The sequence below is a fragment of the Lagenorhynchus albirostris genome, chromosome 9 (genome assembly GCF_949774975.1).
Source record: "Lagenorhynchus albirostris chromosome 9, mLagAlb1.1, whole genome shotgun sequence".
Taxonomy (NCBI): domain Eukaryota; kingdom Metazoa; phylum Chordata; class Mammalia; order Artiodactyla; family Delphinidae; genus Lagenorhynchus; species Lagenorhynchus albirostris.
Window position 1 is genome coordinate 7246917 of NC_083103.1, and position 23843 is coordinate 7270759.

Below are 23843 nucleotides of genomic sequence, written 5' to 3' on the forward strand. Positions count from 1 at the left end.
CAGGAGACAACACGTCTTTATTAGGCAGGCCCCGAGGGGAAGGGCCACCAGGGCGGGCCACCAGGGCGGGCCACCAGGGGATGAGTGGATTGGTGTGACGGGGCCTAGCCACGCTCACAGATGACCTCGACGACACTGGGTTCCATGGGCACTGGGTCCGGGCAGCGCAGGGCAGCTGAGGCCACCACTTCGTCCAGCAGCAGGTGCACGAGCTCCTCATCAGCCACAAAGCGCCACAGGTAGAGCTGCAGGAAGTGGCAGTCCACCTGCACCTGCTGCAGCCCGAAGCGCCCGAAGGTGCGCAGCCGCACGCACTCCAGCAGTGTCTTCAGGCTGATTTTGATGATGCCGGTCAGCACCGACACCTGCACGTAGGGACACAGGGATGCAGACCCACTACAGCAGGTGTTGGGGAGGGGTACTAGATCCCCGAGGAAGGGCACCCACGTTCTGTGCAGGGGCCAAGGAGACGGCAAAATGCCAGTAGCTGTGATGGGGTGGAAAGTCCCAGGACCCAGGTAAGAGGGAGGGACCACACAAGGTTGGCCCCATCATCTGGAGGAGAGTGGACGGGGAGGGCCCGGCAACCTGAGGCAGAGATGGGGGTCAGCACTGATATGGGGAGGGGAAAAGCTTACTAAGTTGGAGGGAGAGTATCAGGTCCCTGAGCACGGGCTGGGTTGGGGCAGGGCCCATGGTGTGACTAGGAATCCCTGGAGAGGACCCAGGGCTATGGTGGGGATAAGGACGAGGGCCAAGAGGTATACTAGATTATCACCCAGACGCGGGCAGAGGGCTATGAGATGGTGATGGCGGGGCTCTGGATGACCACTCACTCCTAGAAACATCCCTCAGAAACAGAGACGGGGTTGGGGGGGGGGGAATCAGAGTCCTAGGGCTCCCTGGGCCAGTGCGGGGCTGCTTCAGCCAACCTTCCCAAGGGGCCCTGGGAAGGCAGGGTCACTGTGGACTTCAGACCTTATTGAACTCCACAGGACTGAACACGTCAATACGCTCAGAGAACAGCTTCTGGATGTTGCTCAAGAGGTTGGTGTCCATTGGGGCACTGAATGGGAGGAGACAAGCAATCAGAGCCCACCCCTGCACCCCGGTCCTCCTTTCTCCATCCTCCCTGCGCCTACCCTGACCAGCCAGACCTGGGTGTGTAGCTGGGTGCATAACGGCCCTGCTGCCGAGAGCTGCTGTAAACGGAGAAGGTCCTCTTGCTAGAGTCGCTGCTCTGGGCCTTGCGAACACCCTCCTCATACAGGAGCCCCACCTGGTGGTGGAAGGAGGAACTGCAAGGAGGCCAGGGCACGGGGAACATGCAGCCCACCAGGTGCCTTGGGCAAGGGCCAAGGATGCCTTAAGTTACACACTCATTTGTTGTAAGAATCACAACCGTTATAAAAACCACAGGGTAGTTAGGGCCTGTACCTAGTTGGTACCCAGTCACTATTTACAGAACCAGTGGAGTGGAGCAAGAGTGGAACATAAGAGTTGGTACTGAGGCCAAATCTTCAGGGCCAACCCTGACCTGATTTCCTGGGTGACTCTGGGCCTCAGCTTCCTCCTCCTAGCTGAAATGGGGGTGATGAGGCCACCATGGCTGAGGAGGAAGGCCGTAGATGCAGGCATTGCCTGGCCCCTCCTGTCATGATCCTCAGAGGCCTGTTCCCCCAGCACCCCCAGCCCACGTCAGAGTTCCCCTGGCCAGCCCAGGGCAGCACCTGCACGTCGATAGCTGTCGTGTCCTCCACCACCCGCTTCATGACAGCACGCACGTTCCGAGGCTCCAGGGTACTGAGCCAGTCCCGCGTCTCCACACTCTTGCGCAGCATCTGCGATATGACCAGGCCCTGCACCTTCACATAGTGGGTTAGCAGCCGCCGTGCCGTCTCCCTGGCCTCCGCACACAGTGTGCTCACGGGTGTCACTGGAGACTGGTCCTGAGCCAGGGATGCAGAGGACAGACAGGCAGTGGGTACTGGGGGCACTGGCCACCAGGAGCTGGGCACAGGCTGGGCAAGGGGCAGGCTGAGTTCGGCACAGGCAGCCCTGACCATGAGGGCACTGCCCAGCCTCCTGTGTTCCTAGCATCACCTCCCCCCACCCTGCTCTGAGCTAGCAGTTCACCTGCACCAGAAATTGTTCGTCGGTGAGGGTGAGGATGTAGGAGATGGTGGCGGTCTCGTAGTCCAGGCAGAGGCGGGAAAGCAGCAGGAGCAGGGCAGGCGGCGTGGCGCCCCCCTTCTCCCCGGGGCTCTCACAGAAGTTCTGAGCTGTCTGGCACATGGAGCGGATGAAGCCCACGATGAGGCTCTCACGGACACCCTGGCTGCAGAACTCGCCCTGTGAGGAGGAGCGCCCCAGATACACAGCAGGTCCAACCTTCCAGGCAGAGGCTGCTAGTGACCTTCTACTGGGACTCGAAGTGCCCTGGCCTCTCTCCAAGGGACAGTTTCACCCCGCATTCCAGAACCCCAGAGCAGCTCCCCTGCTGTGGGAAGGGAGTGCAGGGGGGCAAAGCCAGCACTGGGGACCCTGCTTGCAGATGCCCTCAGAGCCTGCCCCACCCCTCCAGGCTATGCCAGCCTTTCTCAAGGCAGCCTGAAACCACATCCAGACTGCCTGGGGCAAGGACTGTGTGCCCTGGTAGCTGCCAACCTGCATGCAAGATAAACGAAAGAATGCCCTGAAAAGGAAGGAAAAAAAGAAAAAGGATGCCCAGGGGAAGATCGTACCCGGAAGTAGGGCTTGTTGGAGAAAGACACCTCCTTGGCAGTGAAGAGGTGCACAGAGGCCAGCGAGGCCTTAATGTGGCTCAGGGTGGAGCTGGCCACGTTGGCCAGCAGCTCGGCCAGGCCGGGGCCTTCCTTCCCAGCAACTCGAGGGGCGGCCAGCGCCTGCCGCACGTCCGTCAGGCAGCCCAGGAAGGCCGACTGCAGGCCCTGCAGGTGCTGGCCCAGGCGCTCGCGGGCCACTCGCTCCACGATCTCTGTGGCGGCCTCTGCCAGCCCGGCAGCGGCCAGCAGGGCCCCGGGCGCCCGCAGGCGCCGGTGGAAGCGGTCCAGCGCCCTAACGAGCAGGGAGTTGTCACTGCCACCCTGCTCCTGAGCCAGCCGCCGCTCCACCAGCGCAAAGTAGCGGCTGCCCAGCTCCCGCGCAAAGGCTGCCAGCTTCTCGGCACCCGCCGGGCCCTGGGCCGCAAACAGCTCCTGGTAGGCCGCCGCCACCTGGCAGAGGCCCCCGACGAAGCCGCTGCCGCCGCGGTCAGTGAATTCTAACACGTCGGGGGCCGGTGGGGAGGGCCCCAGCTCCGCCTCCAGGCTCCTCAGCTCCTCCTCCAGCCGCGCTCGGCCGTGAGCCAGGAACTCCTCGCACAGCTCCTCCGCAGGCTCGCCCAGGGCCAGCAGCAGCTCCACGCACTCGGCTTGCTCAGGGGCGCCAGAGCCACCCTCCCTGCGGGAAGGGAGAGGGAGGTGAAGGGCAAGAAGACAGAATTCGGGGCGGGGGCAGACCCAGGAGACCAGCGGGTGTGGCATGAGGGCCCAGAGCCCACACCTGAAGCGCTGCCGTAGCTGCTGGGCCAGGCGGGCCGTGATGACCTGGCAGTCGTCCTGGATGGCACGGAATGAGGGCAGGTGCTGGTACTGCTGCAGCACGGCCCGCGCGCGGCCTTGGTAGCGCACCGCCTGCCCGTAGGCGCCCAGCTCCACGCACTTGGTGAGGCGCGAGGGCAGCTCGAAGAGGAACTGCAGCTTTCGTAGCAGCGCGTGGACCCCTGGGGGACAGGGGGAGGTGGTGTTAGCCCCAACTCTCTGGGGGTGGCCCACTTCAGCACCAGCTCTGGGGCGGGCCGCACCTGCCAGCTTGGTGATGCGCTCGTGGCGGTCCTGCAGCGTGGCGCTGATGCGCGCGCTGAAGTCCGTGATCACTGCCATGTTGGTGGCCAACCGGTCCATCTCATCCTCCATCTTCCGGAAATCGTTCTTCATCTTCCGGATAGTGTCTAGGAGGACAAGGGCACAAGAGGGGGAAAGGCAGATGACTAGGGGCACAGGCAGAACACTCAGCTTGAGAGGTAGTCCAAATGCCCTCACACACACTCGCCCCCTTCCCAAACGCGCCTGAGCTCACTCCTCGAGGGTCACATTGATGATTAGGTGCTTGAAAAGGACTGCAGTGGTGCTTGGTCACTATAAATGGGGGTGAGGTGTCATTATGTCAGTGCAGCAGACGTTTTCTGAACACCCCGTGTGTGCCCCTAGCCCCAGTGCAGTGGGGAGATGCCCATGAAGCCGCAGTCCTTGATCTCAGAAGATGCCCAGATCCAAAGGAGGGCCCAGGGCACTTGGCAGGGACCTGTCTGCTCGTTCCCAAGGGCATCCTCCATGCCCAGCACCCTGCCTGCCATGGGACAGACAGTAAATACTAGTTCAGTCTTACCTCTTTCCCAGAATTCCCTAACCCTTTCACTCTGCCTTCTAGAACATGGTTGACCTTCCCTGAAGGGTTCTTTCCCTTTGGTCCTGACAGAAACCTGCCTAAGGAGGCTGTTTTTCCTTTCAACCCAGATGCCTCAGGGCCTGGCCCCTTAACACTTCTAGATAGCTTCTACTCCTCCTCTCTTTGAGACCCCAGCTTCTTTGAAGACCATGACATCAAACTACACCCCTTCTTGTTGCCATCCCTACTGTCCTCTTTGCCACGCCCCTCAGTTCCAGATCACGGCCACACTCCTCGTGGACATCAGCATACACAAGGATGAGCCTTTGGACATTCTTGACTCTCCGTTTGCTGACCTCCTCAACTCCATCCATTCTTGCATCTGCCTCATCTGTGCCACACTCTCCCTGCCCTTGCTAAGAACTGCATCCTCTAAAACCTTAGCTTCAAGCCTCACAACCTTCTGATCATTCACCCTGTTGACCCCGCCCTAACAATCCTTTGGCCTTTTCAGTTACTCCAGACCCAGCGGCCCTACCACTTGGTCACTGTTTGTAATACCTCTCATGGCTGCACTTCCTTCCTCACTCCTCTTAGAATCTGTGGTCCTCCACGAGCATCAGCACCCATTTGCAAGCCCCCTTGCATCTCTTGCCCCCTGGCCCCCGTTATTTGTCAGCAGAACCCTACCACAGGTTAAGCCCAATTACCAACCCACTCCCTAAGAATGACAGCTGAAAATGAGCCACAAAATCATACCAACTGGCCTCCCTTTCAAGTTAGGACTTTAAGTCCCAAAGCAGCACTGCACACTGGTCAGCTGTCCTTCCAAACCTTCTAGTGAGTCTTGTGTTTCCATTTTCCAAAATAACATTTTGTCCTCAGTTCTCAAAACGCCAGTACATGCCCCCAACTCTCAAATGGTGACCTTGATTCACACTTCACAGAGAAAATACAAGCAAACATCAACTCCTTCCAAACCTGCAGAGTGAATAGATCCCTGAGGGAGTCTCATCCTGTCCCACGGCTGTGATGACTTGGACATTTCTGCCTCCAGTCCTGACCAAAGCCCTGCCTAACAACTTACTTAATATCCTGATGTGGATGGCAAACAGGCACCTCAAATATGATATGTTGAAAACAGAATTTTTAAAAAATTTTTGAATTTTATTTTATTTATTTTTATACAGCAGGTTCTTATTAGTTATCTATTTTATACATATTAGTGTATACATGTCAATCCCAATCTCCCAGTTCATCCCACCACCACCCCTCCCCACCACTTTCCCACCTTGGTGTCCATACGCAAAACAGAATTCTTGACTTTCCCCAAACCTGTTCCTCCACTAACCTTTTCCATTTTGGCTCCTGTTCATTTATTTCTTTACTTGTTTTTTTTAATTAATTAATTTTATTAATTTATTTTTGGCTGCGTTGGGTTGGGTCTTCGTTGCTGCACGCGGGCTTTTCTTTAGTTGCGGCGAGCGGGGGTCACTCTTGGTTGTGGTGCGCAGGCCTCTCATTGCGGTGGCTTCTCTTGTTGCGAAGCACAGGCTCCAGGCATGCGGGCTTCAGTAGTTGTGGCACACGGGCTCAGTAGTTGTGGCTCACAGGCTCTAGAGCTCAGGCTCAGTAGTTGTGGCTTGTGGGCTTAGTTGCTCCGTGGCATGTGGGATCTTCCCGGACCAGGGCTCGAACCCGTGTCCCCTGCATTGGCAGGCGGATTCTTAACCACTGTGCCACCAGGGAAGCCCTCCTGGCCATTTCTTAAGAGTCATCTTTGATTCTTATCTCTCCTTTACCTTACATTCAGTCCATTGGCAAGTTGCATAAGGTTTACCTCCAACATTTTCTTTCCAAGCCACCATCATCTCTTGTCCAACTACTACTAACATTTCCCAACTAATTTCCCTAATTCCACTCTGGAACTCACCATCAATATGCATAAATGAAAGCAATGAGGATGAAGCAGAAACATATCTATTATAGGAGACTTTAATCCACTTCTGTCAATCCGTGACAGACCAAAAGGATAAAAACCAAATGAAGCTACAGAAGTCCTAAATAATATCATTAATATGGAAGACCTATTTGATTTTTATTCTTTTCAAGATTCCATAAAATACACCAAAACCTTACCACATATTAGGTCATACAAAAAATCTCAATAAATTTATAGAAGAAAAGAAACTAAATGGTACAGAAAGCATTCCCTGATCACAATGCAATGAAATTAGAGATTAATAACAAAACTAGAAAATAAAGAGATCCCATTATTTAGAGAAAACCTCATTATTATCAACTACTGGATCAAAAAGGAAATCAAAGCTGAAATTTCTGTATATGTAAAAAATAAGAACAATCAAAACACTATAAGAACCTATAGGATATAGCTGAAGCAATGTTCACAGGAAAGCAGTCCTAAATTCTTATAGTACTAATTAGAATAAACATTCAACTCAAGAAGTTAGAAAAAGCACTACAAAAGAAACCAGAAAAAGAAAGCAGAAAAATAAAAAAGAAAGCAGGAATTAATAAAGCTAAAAGCAGAAATTAATTTATTTTTTTAAATGGGAGAACTAATAAATAGATCAAAGGTCAGGGTCACTGAAAAAAAATGAAAAACAAAATATATAAAATGTGAGCTACCCTAATCTTTAAATGGGGAAAAAAACATACACAAAGTAAGAAATAAGGGGAGAAACAATCACAAATACACAGATATTTAAAAAATCACAAGATACAACTTAGCTCAATTCTGTGTAAAGAAATTGAAAACCTAGATGAAATGGATAATTTGCTACAAAAAAACAGAATTTACCTAAATGGATTCCAGAAGAGCAAGAATACATGAACAGAGAGAACTGAGAATGTTGTCAAAGAAAGATTCTCCAGGACTTCCCTGGTGTTGCAGTGGTTAAGAATCTGCCTGCCAATGCAGGGGAAACGGGTTCGAGCCCTGGTCTGGAAAGATCCCAGATGCCATGGAGCAACTAAGCCTGTGCGCCACAGCTACTGAGCCTGTGCTCTAGAACCGCGAGCCACAACTACTGAGGCCACATGCTGCAACTACTGAAGCCCGCACGCGTAGAGCCCATGCTCTGCAACAAGAGAAGCCACCGCAATGAGAAGCCTGTGCACCGCAACAGAGTAGCCCCCGCTCACCACAACTAGAGAAAGCCCGCGTGCAGCAATGAAGACCCAATGCAGCCAAAAATTTAAAAATTAAAAAAAAAAAGAAAGATTCTCCTTCCCCCCCTCCACAAAGGTGCCAGAGGATGTCATGGGGGTGCTGCCATAGCTCTGAAGGACAGCTCATTCCAAAGCTCTGTGTAAGAAGTACTCAAGCAGAGAAAATTAGAAAAGCGTTCACATTAACTTTGTGGAAGAAACATAACACTGATACAAAAATGTGACAAAAATAGCTCAAAAATGAAAGTGACACATTCATATCTTATGAATTGAGATGCATAGATACCTTAATTAAATTAAATAAATGGAGATACACATATAAATTAACAAACAGAATCTAGCAATGTATTAAAAGAGTAATTGACAAATATGTCCAAATGGTTTTTATTTCAGGAATGCAAGGACGGCTCAATATGAGAGGATCTGGATAATAATTCACCATATTAAGAGATGAAAGAAAGACGATTCAACGGCTATTCTTGATTTTTTAAAAAAAACTCTCAATAAAATATGAACAGCTGAATATTTCCCTAGCCTCCAAACACCAGCATCATGTTTAATGAGGCAATGCTAGAAGCAATTCCCATTAAAATCAGAAACATGGCAAGGAGGTTCATGATCACCACTGCTGTCTGACATTGTTCTGGGATACTAGCCAACACAATTAGACTCAGGTAATATATTACAGAGATACAAAAATTGTAAAGGAGGTAAAATTATCACTATTTGTAGATGATATAATTGCATAAATTGAAAACTCTAAAAAACAAATCACTGAAAATACTACTACAAACAATAAGAGATTAGTAAGGTGACTGAACATGAAATTAATATAAAAAACCTATAGAATTAAGCAACAACATTCACACATAGTAATAAGAAAATACAGTAGAAAATGACCCATTTTAAATAGTAATTTTAAAAGATCAAAATATCTAGAAATAAATTTAAGAAATGTTCAACATTTACATAAAGAAACCTTTATAAGCTGAGGAACATACTAGAAGGCCTGAAGAAGTGTGAAGACATACCACATTCTTGGACAGGAAGCCCCCAAACCTAAGATGTTGATTCTCCCTAGAAATTTAACTTGATCCAGTAAAATTTTAAGAGACCCCCCTCCTTTTTTTTAAAAAGTATAATTTGATGAACAGGTGGAAAAATAAGAAGGGGGAACTAAAATTTGGAAGTGAAAAAGAGTAAGAAGGAACTAGCCTTACTAGAATTTAAAACGTGCAGTTTTATAGCTACAGTAACTTAAAGTGTGTGGCACTGGTACATGGACAATTAGAGATAAATTGAACGAAACAGAAGGTTTTTCAAAAATCTAGAAACATAAAGAAATTTACTATTATGATAAAGGTAACATTTCAAGTCAGTGGGGAAAAGATGAATTATTAAATAGTGTTAGGACAACTGGAAAGCTATTTAAAATAAAAATATAGTTGGGGGCTTCCCTGGTGGCGCAGTGGTTGAGAGTCCACCTGCCGATGCAGGGGACACGGGTTCGTGCCCCAGTCCGGGAGGATCCCAGATGCCGTGGAGCGGCTGGGCCCATGAGCCATGGCTGCTGGGCCTGCGCGTCCGGAGCCTGTGCTCCGCAACGGAAGAGGCCACAACAGTGAGAGGCCTGCATACCGCAAAAAAAAAAAAAAAAAAAAAAAAATATATATATATATATATATATATATATATATATATATATATATATAGTTGGACTCAGACCTCACACCTTATATATACACACAGAGCAGAGGGATCAAAGTTTAAATGTGATTTTAAAATGTAATCACAAAAGTACATGAAGAAAGTCAGGGAGAATTTTAAAATAATATTAGGAATGGAAAAGGTCTTGCTTAGAAACACCTCAAACTCAGAAGTTATCAAAGAAGAGATTAATAAAATTGTTTGATCAACAAAAACCACCATGAGCTAAATCAAAACGAACTTTAAAAGAACTGCAAATCATACCATACAGGGCTACATTTCCCTAATATGTGAAGAACTCTTACAAATCATTATGAAAAAGAACAACTCAGGAGTTCCTTGGAGGTCTAGTGGTCAGGACTTAGCACTTTCACAGCTGGGGCCTGGGTTCAACCCCTGGGTGGGGAACTAAGATCCCGCAAACTGCCCAGCATGGCCAAAAAGAAAAAGAAGAAAAGAACAACTCTAGAAAAATAGGAAAAGGACATCACAGACAAGGATATCAAATAGCTCTTAAGCATACAAAGAATGTTCAACCTCACAAGAGAAATTAAATTAAAACTACACAGAGGGACTTCCCTGGTGGCACAGTGGATAAGGCTCTGCGCTCCCAATGCAAGGGGCCCAGGTTTGATTCCTGATCAGGGAACTAGATCCCACATGCATGCCGCAACTAAGAGTTCACATGCCACAACTAAGAAGCCCATGTGCCGCAACTAAGGAGCTGATGAGCTGCAACTAAGGAGACTGCCTGCCGCAACTAAGGAGCCCACGTGCAGCAACTAAGACCTGGTGCAACCAATAAATAAATATGTAAAAAAATAATCTTATTTAAAAAAACTACAGAGATACTACTTTTCAGATTGTCAAAGACTGAAAATTTTAGTAACTTAGTGTTGGCCAGGGTGTATGGAAAGAGCTGTTCTCCTATTTGCTGGTGGTTGTGCAAACAGGTCATTTTCTATGGAAAAGAATATGGCAATATCTAACAGCAGTCACTTGTGAGCCTTCGCACACCCACACCTGGCCTGTGTGTGGCTCCTGGACTGTGGGAATGTTCTCTGAGCAGGATTGGGGCAGCAACCCAACTTGGGCAAAGTGAGGAGAAAAACATCAATGACAATGACAATAAAAAGGAACAGACAGACACAAAATATGCAGGGAAAAAATAGCTGGAGAAAATCAAACAAAAAAAATGCACAAGAACTCACAGAGCTAACACCTACAGAACAATTAAGAGATTTTTTAAAAAGTTACACGAAGAGGTAGACCAAGAATCACAAAATGAACTTCTCATGTTAGCAACACAGTCTGTGGGACAAGACCATTCACCCTTCTTAGATTCCACAGAGAGGAAGGTAACTAAAAAAATAAAAGTCCCATAATATGAAACATCTGTACTACTCTTTGGGGCTACTGGTTGGAGTTACTTATATTTTTTGGAAAATGGTGACTGTTGCCAATTCACAAATAATGAATTAATGGACATAGCACAGACAGTGCCGTGCAGTTAAAAACTGAATAAAAGGGACTTTCCTCGTGGCGCAGTGGTTAAGAATCTGCCTGCCAACACAGGGAACACAGGTTCGATCCCTGGTCCGGGAAGATCCCACATGCCTTGGAGCAACTAAGCCCGTGCACCACAACTACTGAGCCTGTGCTCAACAGCTGTCAAGCCACAACTACTGAAGCCCGTGCGCCTACAGCCCATGCTCCACAGCAAGAGAAGCCACTGCAATGAGAAGCCCAGACACCGCAACGAAGAGTAGCCCCTACTTGCGGCCAACTAGAGAAAGCCCAGGCGCAGCAACGAAGACCCAATGCAGCCAAAAAAACAAAACAAAAAAACTAACTGAATAAAACCAGAGCAAAGGCAAAAGATGGAAGCTCAGGTACCAGAAGGCTCACGGGCTGACGATCATGAAGAGGCTTGGAAGTTCATGAGGCGTTTCGTCTTCCCCCAGTGAATTCTTGTTTTTGCTTACAAACCATTTAACCTATGACACAACCTCCTTCCAGGGCTGTCAAATGCTACCATCAGAGGAGCCGATTCGTTTTGGAGTGGGTGTTTGGGACCGTGACATTTAGGTACTACATCAGAAAGGAAACTTGAATCTGACTTTCAAAGGGAAAAAAAAATCCAAAAACTAAGTTGTCATTAAAACAGAATAAAAGAAAACCTAGTACTGGTGGCATTGCTGTTGAATGCACAGCCACAGAGCCATTTAAATGGAAATAAAAGTTGCACCACGGCAAAACAAAAAACCATCCACACCACTGAGTAATAAAGACTACACTGTACATCCCCGAACTCTTTCAGGCTTGCTAAGATAAGTAGTTTGCAACTAGAGCAAACTCTCCTTGGGAGGAGAGTGGGTGGTAACTGGTAGGAGGCTGGAGGGGGCCTTGTTGGTCATGCTGTTGATTGACTGGGGTGCTGACTGCACAGAGGTGTTCCATTTGTGAAATTCCAGGAGCTGGCCACTATGACCTGTGCACTTTTCTGTTAATCTTCAGTAAAGTTTACCATTAAAGATTGTTTTGTCTTTACCTGGGGAAAGGAATGGGAAGAGGCTTTTCACTATACAACCTTTGGGACCTTTCCAATTTTGGAACAGATAAATGCATTATTACATAAACAAACTCAGTGTCTAGGCCAAAGGTTGGCAAACTATATACCCTGCGGGTCAAACCTGGCTTGATAGCGGTTTGGCTTTTTGATTTTCAACTGGGCTATAATGGACATAGCATAAAATTCAGTGGTTCTTAGTATATTTATTATATGCACAAGATGGCACAACCAACATTACTATCCAATTCTTTATTTCATCACCCCAGAAAGAAACCTTGTATCCCTTAGCAGTCACTCCCTATTTCACTCTCACCTCCGTCCCTGGCAACCATTCACCTATTTTCTGTCTCCATGGATTTGCCTATTCTGTACATTTAAAATAAATGGAATTAGGGAGTTCCCTGGTGGTCCAGTGGTAAAGGATCTGCCTTACAATGCAGGGGAGGTGGGTTCGATCCCTGGTCAGGGAACTAAGATCCCACATGCCGTGGGGCAACTAAGCCCATGTGCCACAAACTACAGAGCCCACGTGCTCTGGAGCCTGTGCGCCACAACTAGAGAAAACTCGCACACCACAACTAGAGAGAAGCCCACGCACCATAAGGAAGAGCCCACACGCCATAATGAAAAATCGTGCACGCCTCAACAAAAATCCCGCGTGCCACAACTAAGACCCGACGAAGTCAAAAATAAATATAATAAATAAATAATAATACAAAAAAAATAAAATAAATGGAATTACATACAGTATGTGGCCTTTTGTGTCTGGCTTCTTTCACTTAGCTTTTTTTTTTTTTTAACATCTTTATTGGGGTATAATTGCTTTACCATGGTGTGTTAGTTTCTGCTTTATAACAAAGTGTATCAGTTATACATATACATATGTTCCCATATCTCTTCCCTCTTAGCATGTTTTCAAGGCTCATCTAAGTTGTAGCATGTATTAGTACATCATACTTTTTTATGGCAGAAAAATATTTCATTGTATGGAATAGGCCACACCTGTTTTCCATTCATCACTTGGTGGCCATTTGGGCTGCTTTCACTTTTTGGCTGTCATGAATAACGCTGCTATGAACAACTGTGTATGTGTTTTTGTAAACGTATGTTTTCAATTCTCTTCGGTATATTCCTAGGAGTGGAACTGCTGGGCCTCATGATAACTCCATGCTTAGCCTTTTGAAGAATGGCCAAACTGTTTTCGGGTACACCATTTCGCATTCCCACCAGGAATGCAGAGGGTTCCAAATCCTCCACATCTTCACCAACATTTGTTTTATTCCGTTTTCTGGAAAACCTAGTGGGTGTGCAGTGGTTATCTCATTGTGGTTTTGATTTGCATTTCCCTAATAACCAGTGATGTTGAGCACCTCTACATGTGCTCGTTGGTCATTTGTATATCTTCTTTGGAGAAATGTCTATTCAAATCTTTTGCCCATTTTTTAAAAAATTTATTTATTTTATTTATTTATTTTCGGCTGTATTGAGTCTTCATTGCTGCGTGCAGGCTTTCTCTAGTTGCGGTGAGTGGGGACTACTCTTTGTTGCGGTGCACGGGCTTCTCACTGCGGTGGCTTCTCTTGTTGCGAAGCACAGGCTCTGGGCGTGTGGGCTTCAGTAGTTGTAGCATGTGGGCTCAGTAGTTGTGGCTCGCGGGCTCTAGAGCACAGGCTCGGTAGTTGTGGTGCACAGGCTTAGTTGCTCCGCAGCATGTGGGATCTCCCCGGACCAGGGCTCAAACCCATGTCCTCTGCACTGGCAGGCAGATTCTTAACAACTACGCCACCAGGGAAGCCCCTGCCCATTTTTAAACAGGGTTGTCTTTTTAGTGCTGACTTAATCAAAGTTCTTTACATATTCTGGATATTAGACCCTTATTAGCTATATGATTTGCAAATATTTTCTCCCATTCTGTGAGCTGTCCTTTCACTTTCTCTATAGTGTCCTTTGAAGCACAAGATTTTAATTTTGATTAAGTTCAATTTATCCAATTTTTTTCCTTTGATTACTTGTGCTTTTGGTGTCTATAAAGTAAAAACCCACTCCTGTGTGTCTCTATTCTCAACACTACTTCACACCTGACACCAGACGTGTGGGTTTTCCACTCATCAAGCAATTCTGTGACATCAGCTGGGCATCCTATGATTTAACTTAATTCTGACACCATCTACCGGGAGTTAGCGTCAGATCTCATAGGTTAAGGACTCAGTCCCACAAAACTATCCTCTCTCACTTTAGATTTCAATCACAAGTCCAGGTTGTCAGCTATGATTCTGACTGATTGGCTCTAAATTGGAGGTTCCCATGACCCCCTCCTCAGGTTCAATTAATTTTTTAGAGCAGCTCAGCAAACTCAGGAAAACAGTTTACTTACTAGATTACTGTTTTATTACAAAAGGAAACAACTCAGGAACAGCTAGATGGGAGAGATGTATAGGGCAAGGCATGTGGGAAGGGGTATAGAGTTTCCATTTCCTCTCTGGCCATGCCACTTTCCCAACACCTCCACATGGTTCACCAACCCATCCTTTTGGGTGCTTATGGAGACTTCACTACATAGACATAATTGATTAAACCATGAGCCATTGGTGACTGAATTCAATCCCCAGCCCCTCTCCCCTTCCTGGAGGCCTGGGGGGTGGGGCTGAAAGTTCCAACCCTCTAATCACATGGTTGGTTCTGCTGGCAACCTGCCCCCATCCGTGGGTTATCTAGGAGTTTTCCCAATATCACCTCATTAACATAAACTCAGGTGTGGTTGAAAAGGGCTTGTTATATAAATACCAAAAGACATCCATGTCACTTTATTTCACTAGAGCTATTTCAGGAACTGGGAACAGAACTAAATATTGTTAACAAGGCTCTTACATAGGAAATTACAAGGGGTCAGGAGCTATTCCAGGGATGGTGCACAAAGACCAAATGTATATTTCTTATTATAAATCACAAATCACAGTGTCATATCTAAAAACTCTTGTCTAATCCAAGGACATGAAGACTTACACCCATGTTTTCTTCTAAGAGTGTTTAGTTTTAGCTGTTATATTTAGGTCTATGATCCATTTTGAGTCAATTTTTGTATAGCGTGTGAGGTAGGGATCCAATTTCAATCTTTTGATATGGCTATCCAGGTATCCCAACCATGTGTTGAAAAACCTATTCTCCCTGTTGAGTAACTGTGGCATCCTTATAAAAAAATTAACTGACCACAGATGTACAGGTTTATTTCTGGACTCAATTCTATTCAATTTACAGAAGCCTACAGGTTGTTATGTGGGGCCAGATATTGGTGAGAAAACGGCAGCCTTCACGAGGGCTCACGCCAGTAAGAACTGCCACTGCCAGTGTCCTTGTCCCTACAGTGAGCCAAAGCCGGCCCCCACCTTAGCAGGAGACCCTCCAATACTAGCGGGTGTCAAAGCACTGTTACCTGCCCTGGCCATATTCCAATTCCTGATCCACAAGTCTCTCTCCTGCAATAGAAAGGTTTTATACCATAAAGTCATCGACTGCCACCTTTTCACTCCCAGCCACAACTAATGGGACTAGAGGGCAAAATCTGACCTATCATCTAGCCACCTCACTGCCACTTGACATTAAAGAAATAAAGACACAGACACAGGAGAAGGCCACGTGGAGACAGAGGCAGAGGTTAGAGTGGTGCAACTGCAAGAAATGTTTTAAGTCAACCAGAACCTGGAAGAGGCATGAGAGATTCTCCCCTAGAGCCTTTGAAGGGAGTGCAGCCCTGCTGACAACTTGATTTTGAGCTTCTGGCCTCCAGAACTATGAGACCATAATTTCTGTTATTTTCTTAAAATTTCTGTTATTTTAAGCCACCAAAATTGTGACAGTTTGTATAGCAACCATAGGACACTCACACAAATACTAAGGATTTTTTTCCCCTGTAGGAAGTGAGTGGCAGGGGTTTTCATTAAATATGTTTTGAATATATAAACCTTGCCTCTATTTTCTTAAATATAATATTGTGGATGTAATTTAGACTGTTTTCTTGACTCTGGATAAACTTTATAAACTTTTTGCAAAGATAATGATTTGCCAGTGACTGCAGATGTTGACAGAGCTGTTGGTTCCTACACCAAGTGGTCCCAGGTTACTAGATTTTCTTGAATTATTATTTCTCCTTTATGGCAGTATTTTTTTTTTCAGTCTATTTGTCTACTCTCTGATTGTCACGATTTTATTTTTCACTTGTTAAACAACAGTCTAACATAAAACTTATTCATTTAGGGATTTATTTATTATGCATAATGTTTGTCTTTTATAGAAATGCAGTTCCTTCTACAGGTACTAGAACAAAAAAATCTGATTTTTTAAAGTTATTTTTGGACTTGTTTTGCGTTAGAAACAAGGCATTAAACATTATGTCTTATCTATAAAATTTTGACCAAGTTATTTAGCATCTCATTACCTCAGTTTCCCTATCTGTAAAATGGAGATACAGTTAACTACTTCATAGATGTGTTAAGACTTAAATTAATTAATATATGTAAGCAGTTCAATCAGTGTAGTTTTATATTAAACACTCAATAAATATTGCCTAGTATTAACCAGTTAAACTTGCTATTATATATAACTATTAATAAATTAGTTTTACTTGTAAAGATCTGCTAATAATGAACTCTCTCAGTTTTTACTTATCTGCGAATGTCTTAATTTCTTTCTTTTTTAAAAAAATATTTATTTATTGTTAGTTAGTTGCATCGGGTCTTAGTTGCAGCATGTGGGCTCCTTAGTTGCGGCAGGTGGGCTCCTGAGTTGCGGTTCCAGGGCTCCTTTAGTTGCGGCTCACCAGCTCCTTTGTTGAGGCACGTGAGCTCCTTAGTTGTGGCATGCAAACTTAGTTGCGGCATGCATGTGGGATCTAGTTCCCTGACCAGGGATCGAACCCGGGCCCCCTGCATTGGGAGCGCGGAGTCTTATCCACTGTGCCACCAAGGAAGTCCCTCTCTTTCTTTTTTACAGGATATTTTTACTGGGTATATAATTCTTTGTTGACATTTTTTTCATTCAGCACTTTGAAATGTGAATCCACTGCCTTCTGACCTCTATGTTTCTGACCAGAAATCAGCTGTTAATCTTATTGAGTATCACTTGTATGTGATGAGTCACTTTTCTCTTGATGCTTTCAAGTTTCTCTCTCTCTCTCTCTTTTTTTTTTTTAGCAGTTTCACTGTGATATGCCTAGGTGTGAATCTCCCTGCATTTATCCCACTTGGAGTTTGTTGTGCTTCTTGGATGTGTAGATTAATGTTTTTCAGTAAATTTGGGTAGGTTTGGGCCATTATTTCTTCATATATTCCTCTGCTACTTTCTCTTTCCTCTCACTCTTCCCATTATGCATATGTGGGTACACTTGGTGTCTCACATGTCTCTAAGGCTCTGTTCAATTTTCTTCATCCTTTTTTCTTTCTATTCCTCATACTGAATAATTTCAACTGACCTATCTTGAAGTTTGCTGATTCTTTCTCTGCTTGTTCAAATCTGTTATAGAGACCCTCTAGTGAATTTTTCATTTTCATTGTGGTACTTCATCATTTCTAGTTGGTTCTTTTGTTAAATAATTTCTTCTCTTTGATATTCTGTATTTGGTGAAACATTCTTATGCCTTCCTTTAGTTCTTTAGATACAGCTTCCTGTAGGTCTCTGAACATATTTAAAATAGTGGATTTAAATCTTTACGTAGTAAATTCAACTTCTGGGCTTCTTCAGGGACAGGTTCTACTGCTTTTTCTTGTGTATGGGTCCAACTTTCTACTTTATTTGCATACCTCATCAATTTTTATTGAAAAAACAGACATGTTAGATAATATTGATATAACATGGCAACTCTAGAAATCAGATCCTCTCTCCTACGCAGGCTTTGTTGTTGCTCCTTGTTGCTATTGTTTGTTTAATTATTTTTCAGAGTTACTAAACCTGTACTAATTTGTTTCTGAACCAACTCTGTAAAGTTTGTATTCTTTGCTGTGTATAGCCACTGAAACCTTTACTTGGTTAGCTTAGTGATTAGCTAATGACTGGACAAGGATCTCCTTAAATATCTAGTACTAATAAATCTCCTAGTATTTACTGAGGGGCTGTGTGTGTGTGTGTGTGTGTGTGTGTGTGTGTGTGTGTGTGTGTGTGTTGGGGCATACCTTAAACACTCAGCCAGGAGGTTTACAACTCTCCCTTAACCTTCACTTCCTGCTTGCACTGAGCCTGAAGTAAGCCAGAAGTGAGAGCTTAGGACGTTCTCAGGTCTTTCTTTCTTTCCTTTTTTTTTAATACATTTATTTTATTTATTTATTTATTTATTTTTGGCTGTGTTGGGTCTTCATTGCTGCGCACAGGCCTTCTCTAGTTGCAGCGAGCAGGAGCTACTCTTTGTTGTGGTGTACGGGCTTCTCATTGCGGTGGCTTCTCTTTGTTGCTGAGCACAGGCTTCAGGGTGTGCAGTAGCTGTGGCTCGCAGGCTCTAGAGCACAGGCTCAGTAGTTGGGGCACATGGGCTTAGCTGCTCTGCAGCATGTGGGATCTTCCCAGACCAGGGCTTGAACCCGTGTCCCCTGCACTGGCAGGTGGATTTTTTTTTTAATTAATTTATTTTATTTTATTTTTGGCTGCGTTGGGTCTTCGTTGCTGTATGCGGGCTTTTCTCTGGTTGTGGCGAGCGGGGGCTACTCTTCGTTGTAGTACACAGGCTTCTCATTGTGGTGGCTTTTCTCGTTGGGAGCATGGGCTCTAGGCATATGGGCTTCAGTAGTGGTGGCACATGGGCTCAGTAGTTGTGGCTCATGGGCTCTAGAGCGCAGGCTCAGTAGTTGTGGCACACAGGCTTAGTTGCTCTGTGGCATGTGGGATCTTCCTGGATCAGGGCTCGAACCTGTGACTCCTGCATTGGCAGGCAGATTCTTAACCACTGCGCCACCAGGGAAGTCTCTCAGGTCTTTCTAAGTATGTGTACTACTGTACACATTTGTGGCCTTCAAGATTCCTAATAATGTGTCAGAGCTTGTCAAAGCCCCTAGGGACATCTCATTCCTCAGCTTTTCCTTTTAAGCGTTTGGGTTGGTACTATTGTTTGCCCAAGTGTTATCTATCACTTCAGACAGACACACCATTTGCCTGTAATTGTTTTTGACAAACAACTCTGGTGAGAGGCTTTTTTAAAATTTTTTTGCGGTACGTGGGCCTCTCACTGTTGCGGCCTCTCCCATTATGGAGCACAGGCTCCAACGCGCAGGCTCAGCGGCCATGGCTCACGGGCATAGCCGCTCTGCGGCATGTGGGATCTTCCCGGACCGGGGCACGAACCCGTGTCCCCTGCATCGGCAGGTGGACTCTCAACCACTGCGCCTCCAGGGAAGGCCTGGTGAGAGACTTTTAGCACTGGGTGACCTCCAGGTCAAGACAAACCTATGGGGTAGACTGTTTCAGGAAACCACCAGACAGGTTAAATAATGACAATTCTTTGGGCATGAGGCTTTGAAAGAACTCCAGCCTTGTTCTGCTCCCTCTAGTATTAGGGGTATGGGCTATTTTTCAAGGCTACTGCTAAGAGAAAACGGTGGGGCTAGGACAAGCTAAAATACCATAGGATTCATTATTTTTACCATGATTCAGCTCTTTTTCTTGAATAAATGCTCCTCTGATTGCTGCACACCTCTGGTTACTTTCCAGAGTTCTAAGAAAGCTTATTGTAACCATTCTGGCCAGTTCAGGGCTGCTTTCATGGAGGGGATATTTTCAAATGCACTTACTCCACTATTTTTGCTGACGTCACTCTGGATGCCAGGGCTGTTTTTGTAAATGAGTTTTGCTGGAATACAGCCATGCTCATTCATTTATACTGTCTGTAGTTGCTTTCATGATAATGGCAGAGATAAGTAGTTGTGACAGAAACCAGATGGCCCACAAAGCCTAAAATATTTACTTTTTGGTCCTTTCAGAAAACCTAAAAAAGAAAAGAAAAGAAAAGAAAAACCTCACCACCCCTGTTGTATTTCCTATGCAGTCAGACCCCGCTCCCTTCACCCCCACACTCTTGCTCTCCCTGCTCTGGTCGTAGAGTTTCCAGGGCCTTTGCACAAGTTGTTTCCTCAGCCTGGGCCACTCCGCCCCCAAATCCTCCCATTGTCAACTTTTCATCATTCACCTTAACTGTGACCTCTTTAGAAAAGTCTTTCTCTGCCACTCTCTCTATATCAGTCCCAACCACCCACTCTCTAATATATTATCCTGTTTCATTTTCTACAGAGCTCTTGTTGAAGTGAACTGATCTTATTTTCTTTCTTCATTATCTGTCTCTTTCTCTAGAATGTACATTCTGTGACAGCTGAGAAACTGTCTTATTTACTGCTATATCCCTGGGGCCTAGAATAGTACTTGGCACACAGGCAAATATTTGACAAGCGATTGAATAAATGAATGAATCAGTTGAATTAATGTATATTCATACTGACACCACTCTCCCTCTATGACCACTCCTGTCTCCATCACAGGCTCACCCTCCTCCTCCCCATGGCCATCAAACGGAGGTGCTCCTCCAAGCTCTGTCCTGGGCTCTCTTCTTTTCTCAGGCTCTATCCCATTCTTAAGCAACCCTGCCCACACTTCCCTTTAAACTCTCCTCCTCTTCACAGCTGCCTCCAAGGCTTATTCCTCTAGCTCAGATCTCTCTTCTGAGCTCCAGAGCCACATATGCATCTGCCTTCTTGTTAGCTCCTTATGCACAGCTCCAAAACCTCAAAACCTAGCTCCCTTAGCCTCAAAGTTCTTTCAAAGAGTTATCAGTTCTCACCACTAGGTAAAGGTTCCCCACTTCTAGCAAGAGTCAGAAGGCCACTCCTTAGAGATACTCTGAGGAAAGAAGAGATGGATTGGACTAGACCCCCTCAAGCTTCCTTCCATACTGAGATACTGTGATTATCTGACATGGATCTCTAGAGTTCTTATGATTAAGACCAAAATCCTTCTTATTTTGTCTACAAAGGCCTTCATGATCTGGCCCCACAGGCTCATCCAGGTTTATCTCATGCCTTGCTCCCCTTAAAAAAACAAAACAAAACAAAACCTAGCTCATTATGTTCCTTTTCCTACACCTGATCTTCTTGCAGTTTCTTGGGCACCACATCCACCATCCACTGTTCAAGTTGAAACTTAGGTCATTCTGTACACCCAAAGCTCCTCAACAGCATGTCCTGTCGATGTTGCCTCCTAACACTTCTCAATTCACTCATCACTGTCCATCCCCCCCATTATCATCCTGGTGTTAGCTCCCAGAATCTCTGGTCTGGACTGCTGAAATGGCCTCACTCCAGCCACCTCTCCAATCTATTCCTTTCAATGTAGCCAGGGACAAGAGGGATCTTTTCAAAACACACATCACATCACTCATTTGTCTAAACATTTTGATTAGCTAAGTACTCTTTAGATAAATGGAAAATTCCTTAATGTGTTCTGAAAGGTCTCTAGTTAAACTCTACCACACCTATCCACCTGACTGGCTCTGCCCACAGTCTGCTTTCCCTCCTGCTACAGTAGATGAGCTCTTGACCTCCTGTTAAGGCCAGCCTCTCCAATGTGCACTGCTCAATCCCCTCCCTCTTTCCTGAGGACTTTGCTTCTGCAGTTCTTCCCTCTCTTGCACCACTGATGAGCACTCCATGAGCTAATGTATTGGTCAAGCTTATCAATTCCATTTCTTGGAATGCCTTCTTCGTTATCTTCTAAGACAGCCATGGTCTGGGTCGTTCTCAAACATTCCCAAATGTTTGTTTCTTTGAGAAAGAAGATTTGTGAGATTTTCCTTCTTTTCATGACTTCTGAATGTTAGGATGCACCAGGCTTCAGTCCTCAGACCTCTTCTCTCTGTACACTCCCCCCAGGAGAGATCATCTTGTTCCATGTACCTCAAGTTCCAGCCTTCTCTGAATTCCAGATCCCTCAACTAACAAATTTTTAAGAATCTTGAGCCATTCTACTTTTCCACGGTTACCACCCTGGTCCATACAACCAGCATCTTGCCTGGACTGTTATAATAGCCTCCTAATGGGTGTCTCTGCCATCCTTGCCTCCCTATAGTCCACTCTCAACAAGTGGACAGAGGGATCCTTTTAAAACAACAGTCAGGTCACCCCATTCTTCTGTTCATCTCACTCAGAGGACAGACATTCCCATAGACTGCAGGTAGACCTGCAGGATCTGCCTCTAGGACTAAGTACATGTGGGTCCCAAAAATCTGAACAGTGCATTTCACCAACACAGGACAAAAGCTAGTGTGGATGATACTGAACATTGTCTAGTACCATCTTGAACAGAGAATAAAGGGGACAGAAGGGAAAAAAAAAACCTTTATATGATGTTTGTCCCTTAATGTCATACATTTTCTATCTCTGCTTCATTTAAAAAGAGAGAAAGGGAAAAGGGGAAAGGGGAAGGAAGGAAGGAAAGAAGGAGAGAGAGAAAGGAAGAAAAGAAAGAAAAAAAAAGAGAGAATGAAAGAGAGATAAGCCCATTCTCGAGGAAGACCTGAACCAGAGAAGAAAGCTACCACTAATGAGAGAAACTAACCATTACTTAGGCATGGTTAGTGTCAGAGATTAGTGACACAACCTTAGTGTCAGAGATTCTAAGTACTTCAGGTAAATTCATTTCTTTTTAAAATTTCATTTTGTCCTTTTCTCCCCTTTGGTCCTCAAAACAACCCTCTGAGAACAGTTATCACCTCAATAGTCATCAAACCACGAAAGCTCTGAGCGAGAAAGATGAGAGTGCATTAGTGTCAGGGCAGGACTAGAATCTGGGTCTGCTCTGTCTAAATCCTCTACTGGCTTCCCCAACATAGGAGAAACTGGGGGATGTGGGACTGTGAGGAGTGTGCCCCAGTAGGAATCACCTGTGGCTGAGATGAACTTGTTGTAGTTCTCATAGACCAGGGTCTGCATGTCGCTGTCTAGAGCCCGGATCTGCCGCACCATGTCCGTCTCACTGTCCATCAGCTGGGCCAGTGGGCACTCTCTTCGCAGCTGGAGGAAATTAGGTGGTTAGTATCCAGGACAAGGGGGCACTCATGTCCCCCAGCCTTGCCCCTAACTGGTAGGCTTTTGGTGCAAGAAAACCCTGATCCCACCCCTGCCAGGAATCTCAGACAAGGAACCTATAAGTGGCATAGCTCAGGAGTTACCAGGTCAGACCCTATTTGGGGTTTGTCGGCATTTGAAATACTCAGCTGCAGCCAAGGCCCAGTCCTACGCCTGTCAGCGCCTGGGCCACGCCCTCTATATCGGGTCTATCAGAACCTCAGCCCAGGAGACCTCAGACTTCGCACCATCTCAGGCCAGTCCAAGTCTGCCCACGATCCCTTATCTTCCAGCTCTGCCCCTATTGCCCGGCCCAGGGTCATCCTGCTTTTATGAACACCTCTTCCCTCGCCCCACCCTCCCCCCCGCAACAAAGTCGCAGGCGTGATGTGGGGTGCAATATATCGGGGGCCTGTTCCCCCTCCCGATACACACACCTTGTCCAGATACACTTCCGGGTCGAAGTGCGCCCCATTGAGATCTGTAGGGTCCAAGGGGTCCGGCCCCGCGGGGCGCCCCGCCGCCTCCACCTCCGAGAGGCCGTAGTAAAGCTTCAGCATCCCGTGCGCCTTCCGCCGACGCTCCGGAGCCTCCGCCTCGGGCCCCTCTGGGGAGTCCCCAGGTCCACAGCCCGGGCCACGTCCTGCGGTTGCCGCCGCCATGGCTCCAAGTGCAGCCCACAGGAGTGAAGCTGGGCAGGGGATAGGGAGGAGGTACTTCCGGGAGCCATAAAGTTGTTGTTGAAACAAGGCAGTCCTTCGGGTGAAACGTCCCCCTGCAGCCCTGGGTCCTTCGAGACTGGAGTTCCCCCGCACCTTTCCTCCCCGAGCGAAGAG

General features: G+C 46.3%; 1 protein-coding gene across 1 annotated transcript; it reads right to left on the bottom strand.

Moving 5' to 3' along the window:
• Positions 1-23734, bottom strand: VPS51 (VPS51 subunit of GARP complex). Its single transcript, XM_060158701.1, has 10 exons — positions 23445-23734; positions 22824-22953; positions 3866-4012; positions 3565-3784; positions 2745-3462; positions 2137-2352; positions 1731-1949; positions 1158-1279; positions 979-1066; positions 1-365 (listed from the first exon to the last, which is right to left on the bottom strand). Exons 1-10 carry the CDS (start codon positions 23667-23669, stop codon positions 105-107), a joined length of 2346 nt encoding a protein of 781 aa, XP_060014684.1. The 5' UTR covers positions 23670-23734; the 3' UTR covers positions 1-104.
• Between the last annotated feature and the right edge of the window lie 109 nt (positions 23735-23843).

Coding starts and splice junctions, on each gene's coding strand:
- VPS51 (XM_060158701.1), bottom strand. CDS start 23,669: ATGGCGGCGGCAACCGCAGGACGTGGCCCGGGCTGTGGACCTGGGGAC. Junction 3,785..3,865: donor GCGCATCACCAAGCTGGCAG/GTGCGGCCCGCC, acceptor CCTGTCCCCCAG/GGGTCCACGCGCTGCTACGA. Junction 1,950..2,136: donor ACGAACAATTTCTGGTGCAG/GTGAACTGCTAG, acceptor TCCCTGGCTCAG/GACCAGTCTCCAGTGACACC.